At 37.2% G+C, this 15,609-nt stretch overlaps 1 protein-coding gene across 1 annotated transcript; it reads left to right on the forward strand.

Annotated features, from left to right (window-relative positions):
• The first annotated feature begins 2,156 nt into the window (after nt 1-2,156).
• Nucleotides 2,157-14,603, forward strand: RIDA (reactive intermediate imine deaminase A). The gene is made up of 6 exons (XM_090282785.1): nt 2,157-2,288; nt 10,415-10,520; nt 11,953-12,007; nt 12,235-12,303; nt 13,293-13,348; nt 14,115-14,603. The coding sequence occupies exons 1-6, from the start codon at nt 2,224-2,226 to the stop codon at nt 14,169-14,171; spliced, it is 408 nt and encodes a 135-aa protein (XP_090138911.1). The 5' UTR covers nt 2,157-2,223; the 3' UTR covers nt 14,172-14,603.
• Nucleotides 14,604-15,609: the final 1,006 nt, after the last annotated feature.

The following is a 15,609-nucleotide window of genomic DNA, read 5'->3' on the forward strand; positions in this document are numbered from 1 at the left end:
GAAAAGAAAGTAATAAATTTAGTACAGGGGAAGGGAATTCCCATTCAAAAATAAAAATAAATATTTATGTGACTCAGTATTTAACAAGTCTTTATTATAGGTGGATTAATGATATTAAATGTCATCATGTTTTCATAATATTTATTTACAGCAGGAATTCATAACCAGAGAAATCTCTAGGGGAGCCATAAATGGTATTAACACCAAAAACATGATTCAATAGAAAAATAATAACTGTTGTTGGAAGAGACTTTAGCACATTCCAGTTTGCACTGCCCAATAAAGTCACACACCAATGTTGACATGGCAAAAAGTCTGTTGAAAAAATGAAAAATGAGGCAAGAGGTAAGATTCCTTATGCATGATAAAATAAAATTAGCAAAAACATTTAATCAAAATTCTTAGGTGAAACATGAGTCACCAGAACCAATGAAATATATAACGCACTATTCTGATGCAATAATCTCTACAAAAACTGAACATAAATTACTGATGTTTTCATTTCTATTACTGAGATGAGGCCAAATGTACCTTTAATTTGTAACAGCAAAAAGATTTCAATTTGAAGGAAGGATAAAGGACAAATGCTGGGGGAGCCTGATGGATTTACTCAGTAATTCTCAAACTTGACATTCCCCTTTTTTTCTCAATAGTTTCAAACACCTGTTTTCTACTTTGAAATAAAATTCACTAATAACATAACTTAGCAGACATATAACTTTTACCATTGCATACCCTACAATATGTGCCCTAACTGTAAAGAACTAAGCAATAATTTTAATAACATGTATTTCCTGTATGTAAATATTTCACAATTGTACTAGATGACATTATGAAAAAAAGAAAAAGCTCTGAGCCAGACGTAGGAAAAGTCAAAACCTTAGCAGTATGTTAGGACCAAACAAGGGGGAATAAACAGGATTTTCTTATTGTATTAGATTTTAGAAGCAAAGTAGGACTGGCATCTTACCTGTCTCACTGCTGCATCACCAGCACCTAGCAGAATGCCTTGCACAAAGTAGGGGCTCAACATATATTTGTTAAATGTACACGTGCATGCATAAATGAAGAAGTGAAGCGTGCTATAATGCATTATAAACAGAATTTAAAATATTTAGCTAAGTACCACCCCCTTTCGACACCGCAAGACCGAGTATCTGCTGAGAGAAGGGCCTTGGGGTCATGTGCTAGGCCAACATCGCTATACACCGTATTCCTTTTTGAAATCAGAGCCCAGTCACTAGGGCTCAATTCGGTCAAAGGGGAAGGAATAAAGACCTCTAAAAGCTCCAGAAGCACTCAAGAGCAGGGAGCAAGGGAGGGGCTGGAAGGTGGAAAAGGATCAGATCTCCGCGGGGTCCTCCCCAGAATGAACCAACCATCTTATTGCCTGAGGGCAGCGATTTTTCCACGGGGGTGCCGCACGAATTTTTTAAGCATGTAGGACCTGTTTAGTGAGGAGCACTGACCTCTTTTCCCTTAGACTGTCAAATTAAAAAATCACAGCAGCCAACACAATAGCCATCCGGCGTAAATGAATCAAAATTGTACCTATTTCTGTCAAATCATAAAAAAATTATTTTTGGTGTGCCACAGAATTTTAGTATTTAGTTTATGTGTGCCATGTGATGAAAATGGCTGCGTCAGGGTGGGGTGGCGGGGGCAAGTTCATTTCCAGAACGGCCTCCCTCCGCTGTGGCAATTTTAGCAAAATGACAGACTCAAGGAGGTGGAGAGCAGGGGCGAAGGAGGTGCGAGGCAGCAAGAAGAGCCCAGCAGCAGGAAACGAGAAGAGGAAAGAGGAGGTCAGCGCGGTCTGAGGGAGAGAAGATCGGAAGGGGGGAGGGGGAGTGCAGTGTGCCAACGCCAGGCGGGGACCCACACACACACATTCTCCCCTAGTGACCACCAGCCCCTCACGACCTACCTGCCTGACGCTGGAGGCAAAAGCTAGAGCTCCCCAAGTCAAAATGACAAGTCTGCCACACTGTCCTCCAAAGCGACGTGCGCGGAGAGCGAGCTGGAAGGCGCATGCGCCAGGGCGGGCGCTGCCTCCACGTGGCCGGGAGCGGCGGAAAGACTACAACTCCCAGAATGCCGAGCGAACGGGCCTTGGCCACGTGTTTTAGTAGGGCTGACCCTGGGCGGGTTAGTAGAGTGAGAATCAAAAGGTAGTGTACGGGATTGTTCTTTCCCAGGATCCTGACGAGAAAAGGATTAGCCATGTCGTCCTTAATCAGAAAGGTGATCAGCACCGCGAAAGCCCCAGCGGCCATTGGTCCCTACAGGTAACTAGGCATGTGGAACGTGGACGGACCCCAGGGTTGGGGGGGTCATGGGTATGGGACTGACCGTCCGGGATCAGAGCTGAGTTGGGCTTCAGGATTCCTCCGGCATACTACTCAAACGCGAGGAAACCTAAGCCGAGAAAGGGGGCAACGCACCCAGAGACCCACAGTGAGTTAGGAGCACAATAGGACGGAGACCCTGCGCTCCCGGGGACTTTGCCCAGACCTGGGGTATCTCGCTACGTAGCCAGCAAGTCAGAAAGTTTCTGGTTAGAAGTGGTTTGTTTTTGAAGTACCCCCCCCTTTTTTTTAATAACAATTTTATCAAGCTGTAATTTAGATACACCCAAAACCCAGCCCTCTAAAGTGTACAATTCAATTATTTTTACACACAAAGCAGTGCAGCCATTGCCATTATAAAGTCTTGGAACATTTTATCACCCCGTTCACCTCTTCCCCCAGCTCCTGGCAACTACTGAACTCCTGTGGGTCTCTCTAGATTTGCCTGTTGTAGACATTTCCTATAGTAAATGGAATTCTATAATATATGGTCCTTGGCAATTGACTTCTTTCACTTAGAACAATGATTTTCAATCTTTCATCTCTTGGCACATGTAAACTGATTGCTAGAATTCTGTGGCACACCAAAAAATATAGTTTTTGCGAATCTGAGAAAAAAATAGGCATAATGTTGATTCATTCACACCAGATTGCTTTTGTTATATTGACTACTGTCACTTTTATTTGACAATCTAAGGGAAAAGAGGTCAGTGCCCCTGACTAAATAGTCAGGAACTGCATGTTTTAAAAAGTCTTGCAGCAGACTGACTGAAAATCGCTGACTTGGCATAATGTTTGGCAAACCCTCTTTTAACTCAAAGGAATAAATCCCGTCCACAGATGCTTAGCTAATCCCTGCACATCTACTCAAGACAGAAAACATACAAATGTTTTGTGATGTTGATTAATTCATTTGCTCATGCTTATTTCCCACTAACAAAGTCCAATACAAATCATAATGAAATCATTTCTAAGATTGCCCCATGTACTCTAGCTAAATATATGTATCCTGGCCAGAAAGTCTATCCTGTGTTCATTTATTTCCACTTGTCGGAGGCGCTGCTAGATAGAAAAGTTTATTCCTTTTTAAAAAGATTTTATTTTCTTAAAATGTCTCAGCTTTAAAACTATTGGATCTTATATGCATTCTTACATACTTTTATTTTCCTAATATAATTTTTGTTTTGAATTCTTTTCTTAAGTATATCCTGTAACCTGTTTTCCATGTTTTCTTTTTTAAATGATCTATAATGTCTGTTCACTGTAAAAAGAACTACGACTGGAACACTTAAACTATGACAGACATGTATTGAGTACCTACCATCTGCCAAACACTTCAAGGGATACAAAAATGTATAAGAATCAAAAAAGAAACATTTTAATTTAGTGCATGCTGCATGGCAGGCACCTGAGAACCACCTTCTCTAAATCCCACCCCATTTTACAAAAAGAAAACTGAAGCTCAAAATGCACTTGTCCAAGGTCAGTCTGTAAGTGAAAGTGCCAGAGATTGTTTTGAACAGGTCCTAGCTCCCTCCTCTACACCACACTGTCATGAAAAATAGCACTTATATGTGGCAGAACAGTAATTGTTATAGTAGGGTTAGAAATAAAATGCAAAGGGAGGGGGTACAGGAGGTGGGGAGTGGGGGTGGCAAAAGAGGAAAAGAAATTGATGGTAACTTGGGGCAAAGGAAGAAAAAGATTTAGGAAGGCTCCTCGTGAGAGGTAGTGCTTGAATTGGGTTTTGAAGGTTGAGTTTGCCATTTACAATACTGTTGTAAAGTTTGATTTTTAAAATATAGTTCACCCTTGAAAAACATGGGTTGAACTGCATGGGTCCACTAACATGCAGCTATTTTTTTAAATGTATTTTCCTTATGATATTCCTAATAACCTTTTCTCTAGCTTACTTTATTGTAAGAATACAGTATATAGTACACATACAAAATATATGTCAATTGTCTATGTTATCAGCAAGGCTTCTTTTGGTCAACAGTAGGCTATTAGTAGTTAAGTTTTGGGGAAGTCAAAAGTTATACATGGATTCTCTGCTGTTGGAGGAGTGGGCGCCCCTCTCTGCCATATTGTCTAGTGGTCAACTGTACTTTGTTAAGGACTTCCACGGGAAGCCATGGGGGGAAGAGCATTCCAGGTAGAGGGAATGACTTGAGTCATAGAGGTAGAAGAATGCATGGCATAAAGATTTTCCGGAGGAAGTTTTGGTAATCTAAGTACCACTTCTACTCTTTTTTTTTTTTTCTTCATTTGCTAAATCTGTGTACCACCTGTATTTTAATTTATTTAACACTTTTCTTTCAGATGGCTCATTTCATGTAACAAATTTAAAAAGGAAACTTTACAACAGTACTCTTCATAGAAACCCAATAGAAGGTAACAGTAAAAAATATAAAAAAATTTAAAAAACCTCAAGTAAATAAACAATTATTAAATTCTAGGTAGATCCTGCAGTTGGCTCAGAACCCAAGGCCTGCTCTCTCTTTGTTAAAAGTGAAAGGTTTCTTTACCTTGTTTTCTAAAAATTATTATTTTTCTCCATGTACTCCGAGGACTGAAGTCCTAATTGCTAACATTTATTGATGCTTACTCAGCCCTAGGCACTGTTCTAAGTGCTTTGTACCCACAGTTACTATTACTGTCCCCATTTTTCTGATGATGAAAGAGAAGTGAAAAGGAATCATTTCCTTACTGTGATTCAGTGTTTGTGTATGACCTACACTTTGAGAAACACTGGTTAGGAGTTGGACTTTGAATCCTTTTTTTCCTCTTGCTAAAAATTAGCTTTTAGCAAAGTCTGGATTGTGATGGTTTCCAATGACAAACTAAAGAGTAGAAACTTTATTTTGTATGCAGTGAAGAGCCATCAAATGTTTTTGAAGAGGAAGTGACATGATCAGATCACTTTTAAGAAAAGAATTCTGATAGTAATTTGAGAAGACGTTAAGATTAGTTAAGGGAGCGTTACAATAAAAGTAAAAATAAGTCATCTTTTTACTTCTTCTGCCCAGTGGTTTTACTTCAGAACAAATGTGATCCTCAACAAAAACAAAGTGATATAGAGCCTGGTGCCTACACCTTCCTCGAGTATGTACTTTGTCCAAGAAAGAAAGCATGAGAGTAATATCCCTGGTTGACTCGTAGGAGGAGGTCAACTATCTTTATAAAGCTGCAAGCAGAAAAGAAGGCAATCATTATATGAATATGCCAGTATGACAAGGGAAAAACCATCAGCCAGCTTCATTGTGGGGAGACCTTTAGGGACACTGTGCCTCATGTGCTTTTGTGTATCCGAAGGTGATAATACAAGGCCACTGGAAGTGGTACTAATCTTCAATATTCTATGAAGAAAGAAACAGATTCCATCTAACTAGTGCTATCCCGATAGAGTGAATTTAGACATGTTTTATAACTATTTGGAAACAAGATTTTTTTGTTCAGGAAGTTTGTAGTTAGTCCACTTCTGAAAATTCTGGGTCTTCTCCAAGAGGAATTCAGATGTGTTGAACTTTCAGTCCCTGGCATCAGGCTGGATGGGGTGTTGTCACTAATTAGCTAATCAGCTCAGCACATTTCAGGGATACCTCAGGACAAAACCTTGAGAAATTTCGACATCAGGTCGCTGTTACATTGCTTTCCATTTTGCTGGCACACTATGCAAATAGTCGTACAGTTTTGAAGTGGTAGTCCATGTGGCATAATTATGATATGAGCATTATTACTAGGATGTTTTTGAATGGTGTTATTACCCTTTGACCTGGAAGTAGAACAATATACTTTAAATTTTTCTCGAGCCTAATGACTTGTCTGTGGCTATTAGGATTCTTATGCTCAGGAAGAGTCAACTATCCAATTACTTTTGTGAACAATTTCTACTAATTTACAGTAGTCCCTCTCTATATTGCGGTTAACTTATCGGGGCCTCACTGTAGCGCAAGATTTTTTTAAATATTACATTTAATTATTTATCGCAGATTTTTCGCTATATCACGGGATTTTGTGGTAGTGTATACGTATGTTGTTAAAGTTACATAGGTTTAAGAGTGTAGAATATGTTTAAGAACATAAGTAGTGTTTATAAAAGTGTGGAAAAGGTTAAGGGAGTGGGAAGGGTTAATAAGGGACTGGGAACGGTTTATAAGTGTGTGGGAAGGGTTTATGAAGCCTTAAAATATATATAAATACTAAAATAAATGTAAGGTTCCTACTTCGTGGATTTTCACCTATCGTGGGGGCGTCTAGAACTTAATACCTGCGATAAGTGAGGGAATATTGTACTGTGTAAGAGATAACTCACTTAGCTCAGGTATTGTCAGAGTTCCAGGGCTTACTTTTAATTTTCTGAGAATTAAATGAGTTCCTTTTTATGCTAAAAAATATATATATATATATTTTTTTTTTGATCAATGATAATGCATATGGGCTTGAACTAGGGGGAGAGTTAAAGGTACTTTTCAAAGAGCCGCTGGTAGCCTGATTCTACACAGAACAGTTAATAGAAACACCGTTAGCTGATGGTACTGTTCAACCGAGAAAGGCTGACACATTAGTAGACTCAGTAGTTATCTGTTTGTGGGCTAGGGTGAAAGCCAGGTAGTGGAGAATTCCTCAACTTTCCAAATCCTGTTACCAAGTTTAATTTTACCTGCTTCCGTTCTCCAAAACCCACACTAAAAGCCAGAAGGCCCTCCAAGAAAGATAATTTATTGACAGCCAAAGTTGTTGAAGCTACTAGGTGGTTAGAGAGCAAAACATCAACAAGAAGCTATTATTCTCCCACTATGTGTAAGGAACCACCCAGGCCCTGCACAGCTGGAGACAGGGAGACACTGCCCCTGCCTTCAAGCAGTTTGCAGCCTGGCATCCCCCAGGGGTTAGGGGAAGACCAGAACTATATCATATGAGGCAGGATCCTGTGCCTGGTATGAGAAAGGCTCCACCAGAGGCCCTCATGACTTACACATAGATAGAAAAGTGCTTTAAATCCTTTGGCAGACTAAGCAGACCATTCATCAATCAGGATTTAGAGCTCTGGACACATTATACACTTCACCTAACATTTATAATAGCACTCTGGAAATCCAAGATGGAGAAATCAGTCTCCTTGTTTCAGAAGCCTTCAATCCAGTAGAAAATAACTCTCATTTCCAAGGCTCTTTCACTTTTTTCCTCCTCCTGTTAAACACATTTTAAATGGTGAATCAGAAAAGACAAAAAGGAAGATTCCGAGGTGTCAGAAACAAACAGAGAAATAGAATCAGAGCCAAAAGAATGAGCTGATGTGTAAAGCCCATGAGGATAGGAGGCCTGGATACAGGCTTTAGACGCTAGGGTTCTAAATTCTCACTTAAAAATAGAAGATGGTGTCTTAGGTGTATGTTTGAGGTACTGGAAAGAGACCCATCCACAGAGGCTAGAGGAGCTACAGTGAGAAGCTGGTGAAAAGAGGACTAGAAAACTCTGTCCACTACCCTGTTGTTTGCTGTATGCCCTGAGCCTTGTGTTGTACTGAATGCAGAACACATCAAAGGCAAAAAGAAAGCATTTCCTAAAAAGGCAAGACCTCACTGACAGCAGACATCACATTCCCAATAGCCAATGCTGGAGGACCATGGAGAAATCTTCACAGTGCTGGAAAAACTAACTTCTAATCCTACACCCAACTAAATTCTATTTCAAAAGTTAGGGCAAAGCAGATGTTTTTGGTCAAAGTAAAAAAATGTGTTGTTAAGCCCCTGCTGGAAAAAAAATAAAAATAAAAATAAAAACACTAAAAATATACCTAATAAGGAGTGTATGCAACAACAACAAAAAAAAACATGTAAGTAAATCTAAATAAGCCCTGACTGTAAAGAAACTAAAAATATACAGAGATGGGGGCTAGAAGGTTGGGGAAGAGATTAAGTGAAAACACAATGGAACTAAAATAGTAAGAAATAACAGGAGGGAGAGCTGAGTTAGTCTATATAGTCCTTCTTGTACTATTCAGAGGAAGCTGGATAAACTTGAGAATTCAGGGAAAATATGTAAAAACATGAGTAATTACTAAGTTAGTAATTACTAAATTAGAAAGAAAATAAGAAATAAGGAAAACAATACTTCAGAAGTCAGGAGAGGAGGAGGAAAAATCAAAGCATGAGACAGAAAAGTTGAAATAAGATAACAAATAACTCTGAAGTATATGAATAAACACATTAATGTAAACAGATTAAATGCTCCCAACTTAAAAAAAGATGCTTAGATTAGAAGGAACATTAAATTTAAAAGGAACTTAAAATTAATTCCACAAAAACTCTTCATCAATTAGAAGGGTGCTGCTGTTTCTCTTGAATAAAGCCCTGGAATAGTGAGCAGAATGGTTTTTAACGGGCCAGTGGCTTTGACAATCCAGAAAACTGCTACAGCGTTTCTGAGTGCCCCGATTCATGAAGTTACATGAGCAGCAAGTGGAATCAGTTCACCAGTGTACTGAAACTTGTTCTTTGGAGAATCAGTGAACTTATCTGTAACAGAATATACTGTACTCCCAGTTCTCAAGGGAAACTTAATAAGGCAGTGATTCAAAGGATAGAGAATGACTTTTAAGACATTGGACAGGACTTCTGTCATGATCCTTGGCACAGTCTTTAATGCTAATGTAAAAGCAATGATTCATTGCGACCTGTGGGCTGCTTCTTTCACCGAAGCAGCAAAACCAGATGTGTTACCAGGTACTCCAGTAGTTTCAACGGCAGGCCACTTTTCACTGTTTTATCTCTCGATGGTCTTCCTGGTTTCCAAAATGGGTTCACAAAACAAGAATTTTTAAAAAGATTTTATTTATTTCTTTTTAGGGAGAGGGGAAGGGAGGGAGACAGGGAGAGGAACATCTTTCGGTTCCCTCTTGCATGCCCCCAGCTGGGAACCTGGCTTGCAACCCAGGCGTGTGCCCTGACTGGGAATCAAACTGGTGACCTTTCGGTTTGTGGGATGATGCCCAGCCTACTGAACCGCACCAGTCAGGGCAAAACAAGAATTCTTGATGGCATCAGCATGTTTTTAAAGGATAAAAAAGAGAAACTACCTTCACTAAGAAACATCAGAATTTCATTCAGTTACATGCTGAAAGAAAATGGCATAACTTTCAATTCCTTTAAAACCTTGATTTGAGAGACTATAGAAAAAATGCCGATGATTCTGGAAGAACAATGTTGTCTGAAAGAAGCCTTCATTGTTCTGCTTCTGGTCCCAAACCATTCAGAGTTCAGAGAGCCTCACCAAGGCCACTGATCATATTTTGCTCACAAGATTTTGTAAAATTAGGCTTTTGTGTTGGAGCAAATGCAAATGTAGGGAAGGTTCCAGCCTTTTCAAATGAAGCCACCTTCTTATCAAAACAATGCACACTGTCCAGTATGTTTTCTGGTTGGGCAGACATAGAGGCTTCTTCAGTTTTGTTCACTTCTGGCTTCTATTAGCAGGAACCTTGCCAGGCTAGAAAAATCATGGCTTTGTATTCTATCCTTGCATATTCATCCTTTAGAGTAAGGTCAAAGGATACATGATTTTTGTCCTACTTCCTTTTTTATTGTATTTTAAAATATTTTTCCATTTGAACTAGAATCTGTATAAATACAAATGGCATGGTGAATTTTCCTTGATCCTTATCAATGGGAAATTGATATATTTCCCCATGTAGCAACAATGAAAAGGGTACATAATCAAACTGGATACACTTTATTTGCCCATGTTTACTGGGTTATTTTTCTTTGTATTACGGAGTTATAAGTGTTCTTTAGATATATGTTCTGCAGACATTTTCTCCCAATCTGTGACTTGGGTTTTCATTTTCTTTTTTTTTTTTTTTTTTTTTTTTTTTTTTATTTTGGTTTTTCAATTTTCATTTTCTTAAAGATGTTTTTCAACATGCAACTTTTTAATTATAATCAAGTCAATTATTAACCTTTTAATTTTACATTTTGTGCTTATTGTGTCCTACCAAAGAAACCTTCAAGCAGTGCATTTTATATTTATATTTTATCTATACACTGGATTTCTGTTCATTGCAGTCAAGCTGTGTTAGTGGACAGGACCATTTACATTTCAGGACAACTAGGCATAGACCCTTCAACCGGACAGCTTGTGCCTGGAGGGGTGGCAGAAGAAGCTAAACAAGTAAGTAATTTTCCACATTTGGGGTTTTCTTCTCTACTACTTTTTAATACTGAGGAGTATTAAAAATCCACTTGGCTGATTTGTTATAGAGATTACCAGATACTGTAAATGCTTTTTAAGTTACTTACTGATTGATTTAAGACAATTATATGTCAGTAGAAAATTGGAAACTTAATGAATTGTTTAACAAACAAACAAAAAAAGATTGTTCCTTCCAAGGTGACCATCTTGCCACTTCCATGAGGATTGGGAAATATTTTTTTCAGGGCCACTGACCTGTACAAACAACCCCACCACCACAGAAGTAAAGGTCAACACCTGTGAGTGAGAGAGAACTATCACAGATTACATGCAGTATGTTTTTCTAAATAAGATTGGGGAATACAATCTAATCCAATAACTAGAACTAAATTATAATTCAATGCATTCACTGAGTCCTCTGGACTATCCAAAGACAGACAATAACCTAAATGTCCATCCATAAGGAGCTAGTTAAATCGTGTAAGTGAGTTGCTTCTTGGTTTTCCTCCAGTGGAATGAATCTGCCTGAAATGTGATGAGACATTTTCTCCTTTTGTACCTAAAAAGGTTGGGTTGAAGTCTTTTCCTCAGTGCTAGAATGTGTTAAGTTCTCAATGTCCAATAAGCTAAAACAAATAGTTTCTGGGATTCCTAATGCTATATGACTTCGCTACCATAAGTATGAACTAGCAAGCAAGCATTAAAACATGCTTTCTTTTAAATAATATTTGATTTTATTAAAGAGTTCTTTTTCCTTTAAAAAAAATGTAAGTAAAAAATATATATATATATAAAGTTTGGCAGTCTGGCCTTTAGAAAAACAGTTTTCCATCCTTTCCTAATTTTTTTTAATTCATTCTTCCTCTCTACTAGTCACATTGTAATATTGGATGATATTTTTTCTTTAAAAAATAATATAAATCGGTAATACATAGATAGGGCCAAAAATTCAAAAGCTATAAAAAGCATATACAAGGAAAAGATGTCTCCCTCCCTTATACCCCCCTCTCCAGTTTCCTTCATCAGTTTCTTATGTACCCTTCTAGAGACAGCCAATGCTTATACCAGCATAGATGTATGTATCCTCCAAAAAAACTTCTGATGTATATATCCTCATACACACATACAGATGGTAACTTATTCTGCGTGCTGCTCTGCATCTTGGTTTTATTTCATCATGTAACAATTTATGTTGTAGACCTTTTCATATTAATTTAGTTGTATGGGTCTAGTGTGATTTACTTTATATTTATTTAGTGGTGGCCTAGAAAGAGTATAATTTCCTAAAAAGGGAAAATTTTTCTGCAACATAAGCTATTTATGGAGGTATTCGCAAAAGATGATTAATTGAATTGAATTAAAGCTTTGTTATAACATCAATGCCTTAGGCCTTCCTTGCCTTGGTTCACAGGCTCTTAAAAACATCGGTGAAATTCTGAAAGCTGCAGGCTGTGACTACACTAATGGTGAGCTACTTCACATTACTTCAATCTCTGTTGGATATTTCTCGGTTCTTTTGAAGAACACATGGCATCTAGTAATATGTCGTGCCATATTTTTGTTGCTTTTAAAAATAGTTTTAATTTCACTCCCATTTTAATCAAGACAGTCATAGAATCATATACTGTTTTTTAAGTAATGTTTTGGATCAGACCAAATAGCTAAACATAATGACAATGTATGTATCTTCCAGTGGTAAAAACAACTGTTTTGCTGGCTGACATAAACGACTTCAATACTGTCAATGAAATCTACAAACAGTGTAAGTAATTTGGCTTCATTAACATTTTCTATTTTAAAGAGGACTCTATTAACCTGAATGAGTGTGTGCATTATGAATTAAGAGTGAGAGGCGATGCTAAAGTGGTCTTAGGTCTTATCCTAAAAGTATGAGTAGTCTGATAGGACACCTATAGTGTACCTCCATGAAAAAAATCCAAGACATTTATATTGTATTCCTTCGAATAGTATACTGTATCCCTACAAATCCATTTTCCTGAAGCTTAGTCATGTTACACCATTCTCAGGCTTTTAAACCCTCCTAATAATTTTTTTTTTTTTTAATACAGATAGTATTATTGCTATGATATGGTCTAGCCACCATCTCTATTCTGACTCTCTCGGAATCATTAGCTGATTAGTTACTTAACATTTCTATACCTTGGTTTCCTCATATGCAAAATGGGGATAAAACCTTACAGGGCTGTTGGAATGCTTAAATGGTTTAATACAACATATAAACGTGTTAGGACAGATGCCGGTACATTGTAAGCACTCAGTAAATGTTATCTCTACTTATTAACATTGTTGTCTTAGTGGGGAACATGGGTGTCCCTGCCAACTGGTGAGATGAGGCAAAGGTGCAACATGGAAAAAGCATCATTAGTTACTCTGTCCTGAAGAAGTGAGCAGTGAGAGCACCTGTGAGAATTACTGGAGATGGGCAGCTGTTCTCTATTTAGATCATTATTTTCTAAGTATAACTTTAAAAACAAAACCTCTTTCATATCAAAAAAGATTAAAGTGTCAGAGTACGTATTTTCATTTTCTTTTCTAGAAAGTATTAAATATATCATAGGAGTCTTATGGCAAAATATTTTATCAAGCAAACATGGATGTAAGCCTCTTTTTCTCTGTGTTGCTTATATCTAAGAACTGAGAAATCTGTGAAGCACTTTCCAGAGTCTTGATTATACAGTATTGAGTAATATACAGGGTCTGAAAGCTAAAATTAAATTTTTTAAAATTTAGATTTCAAGAGTAATTTTCCTGCAAGAGCTGCTTACCAGGTTGCTGCTTTGCCCAGAGTAAGTATATTTAAGATTACTAATGTACACAATTTTAAATATCTACATTATTTTCTAAATATAACATACTCAGCAATGTAGCAGGAAATTTCTAAAAAGAAAATAAATAACCCCAGCCTTCCAGGGACTTAAAGTCCAAAAGGAAACACCTAATATTACATGCATGGTGGAAAAATTAAGAAACCTAAGAAATTTTAAAAATCAGAAAATTAAAAATTAAGGCCACACATGAACACAGCAGAATCAGAGTACTTACATTGTAAGAAAAAAAATAGCAGCTATAGTGTTTTTATGTTACTTAGAGACTACATAAATTGAGCCAGATTTGTGAGTGATTATTTTAATTCCTTTAAGTGGTGGTTCCTTGGAATGATCAATATCATCAAACTTATTAAGGTATTGGGTACAGAAGAAGGAGCTCTGAACTTGGAATCACAAGATGTGGATCTGAACCTGTATCATTTAGCTTTGTGTCCTGGGACAGGTTAAATAACCTGTCTAAGCTTCAGTGTATCAATCTCTGAGCTGAGGAAAGAACACCTGTCCTACACAGCTGCTGTGAGAATCCATGAGCTAATGTATATGAACATGATTAGCCTGATAACACTGGCCTATGAAAAGTTCTTAGTGAATGTTTCCCTCTCCTATCCTTTGAAAAGTTTAATATTAAAGATGCTGTATTGCTCTATGTTTTTAGTAGGAATTATGGAGCTCTCTTAGTTTTTTAAAAAATGATCCAAACATTGCTTCATTATTTTTTTTCCAGGGAGGCCGCGTTGAGATTGAATCCATAGCTGTCCAAGGCCCTCTCACAACAGCATGACTCTTAAGTAGGCCCAGTGTTCTTTAGTCTGGAATTTCCAAATGTTTTTAAATTAACATCTTAATTTTTATAATCAATGTTGGAAAATGTAAGACTGGCTAAAATATCTGAAGTATTATGGAAATACCATATAATAAGGGGAGTTGAATGTGAATTGAAAATGAGGTGATGAATCCAGTTACTGATACTATACATTTCATTTATGCATTCATGTTGCTCTATGTGAGAAAAAAAGAGTATACCTAGTTCAATTAAATCATTTTAATTTAATGTTGTGCAATATGTCATTCTCATGTCAGATGTATGATTCTGCTTTTACTTGAGCAAAATTAAAGACTTAAGTTTGAATGATAGAGGTAAAGAAAAAAGTGGACCAAAATTTTATATAGCTAACATTTTTCTAATGGAAATAAAATAGACATGCAGATCTTCCTTGGTGTGATTCTGTCCACTTATTTTTAACAGTTTAATTTCTACACTAGGGTACATTATCTAATTAAAGATGGGGAAATGTTAAAGACTTTAAAGAAAAAACACAAAATGGTAACACACAGGAAACTAATGAATAACACAAACAAGCAAAATAGAACCAGAGGCAAGTAAACAAGGAGCAGACTGACAGTGATGAGGGGGAAGGGGAAGGGAGGAGTAAAGAAGGGAAAGTGTCCAGTTAAGGAGCTAGTATAATGACCCATGGACATGGACATGGACAAAGGGGTGGGGACTGACTGTGGGAGAGGGGCGGCGGGGCAATGGGGGGAAACGTAGGACAACTGTAATAGAAAAAACAATACATAAATTTTAAAAAAAGAGGTAGGAGACTGTGAAGTTAAAACACCAACTATTTTCTTCTCCAAACTTTTTTCTGACTTCGTACATTTTTACATTGTTGTAATCAGACTGTGTGTTACCATTTTGTGTTTTTTCTTTAAAGTCTTTAACATTTTTAGACAACTACTACATGAATACCTCCATGTTGTAGAGTAAATTTGAACACAAAATTATATAGATTGAAAAGTAAGTCTCTTTCACTCACTCTCCATTCCACTTACTTCCCCAAAGAGAACCACGACTAAGAGTTTTGAACATAACCAGCAGATAGTTTTCTACTCATACATACCTGATTGTCTAAGTTTGGTTTGGCTTGTTTACATAAATGGAACTTTACTGTGCATACAGGGGTGGGCAAAAGTAGGTTTACAGTTATTCATATGGAAAATAATACAGTAATTAATAATAAAACAAGAATAAACTCCGTACTTTGCATACTCACAACTGTAAACCTACTTTTGTGCCCCACTCTGTATGATTCTATATATACTCTCTTCTGTCTTGAAGATCTTCCATATAAATACATATAGATCTACCCAATTTTAAAACTGTAGCAGAGTCTTTTTTGTGTTGGATATATACCTTAGGTGATTTAACCATTTCTCCA

Source organism: Furipterus horrens, unplaced genomic scaffold (assembly GCF_987537825.1).
Source record: "Furipterus horrens unplaced genomic scaffold, mFurHor1.1.pri manual_scaffold_7, whole genome shotgun sequence".
Lineage (NCBI taxonomy): Eukaryota > Metazoa > Chordata > Mammalia > Chiroptera > Furipteridae > Furipterus > Furipterus horrens.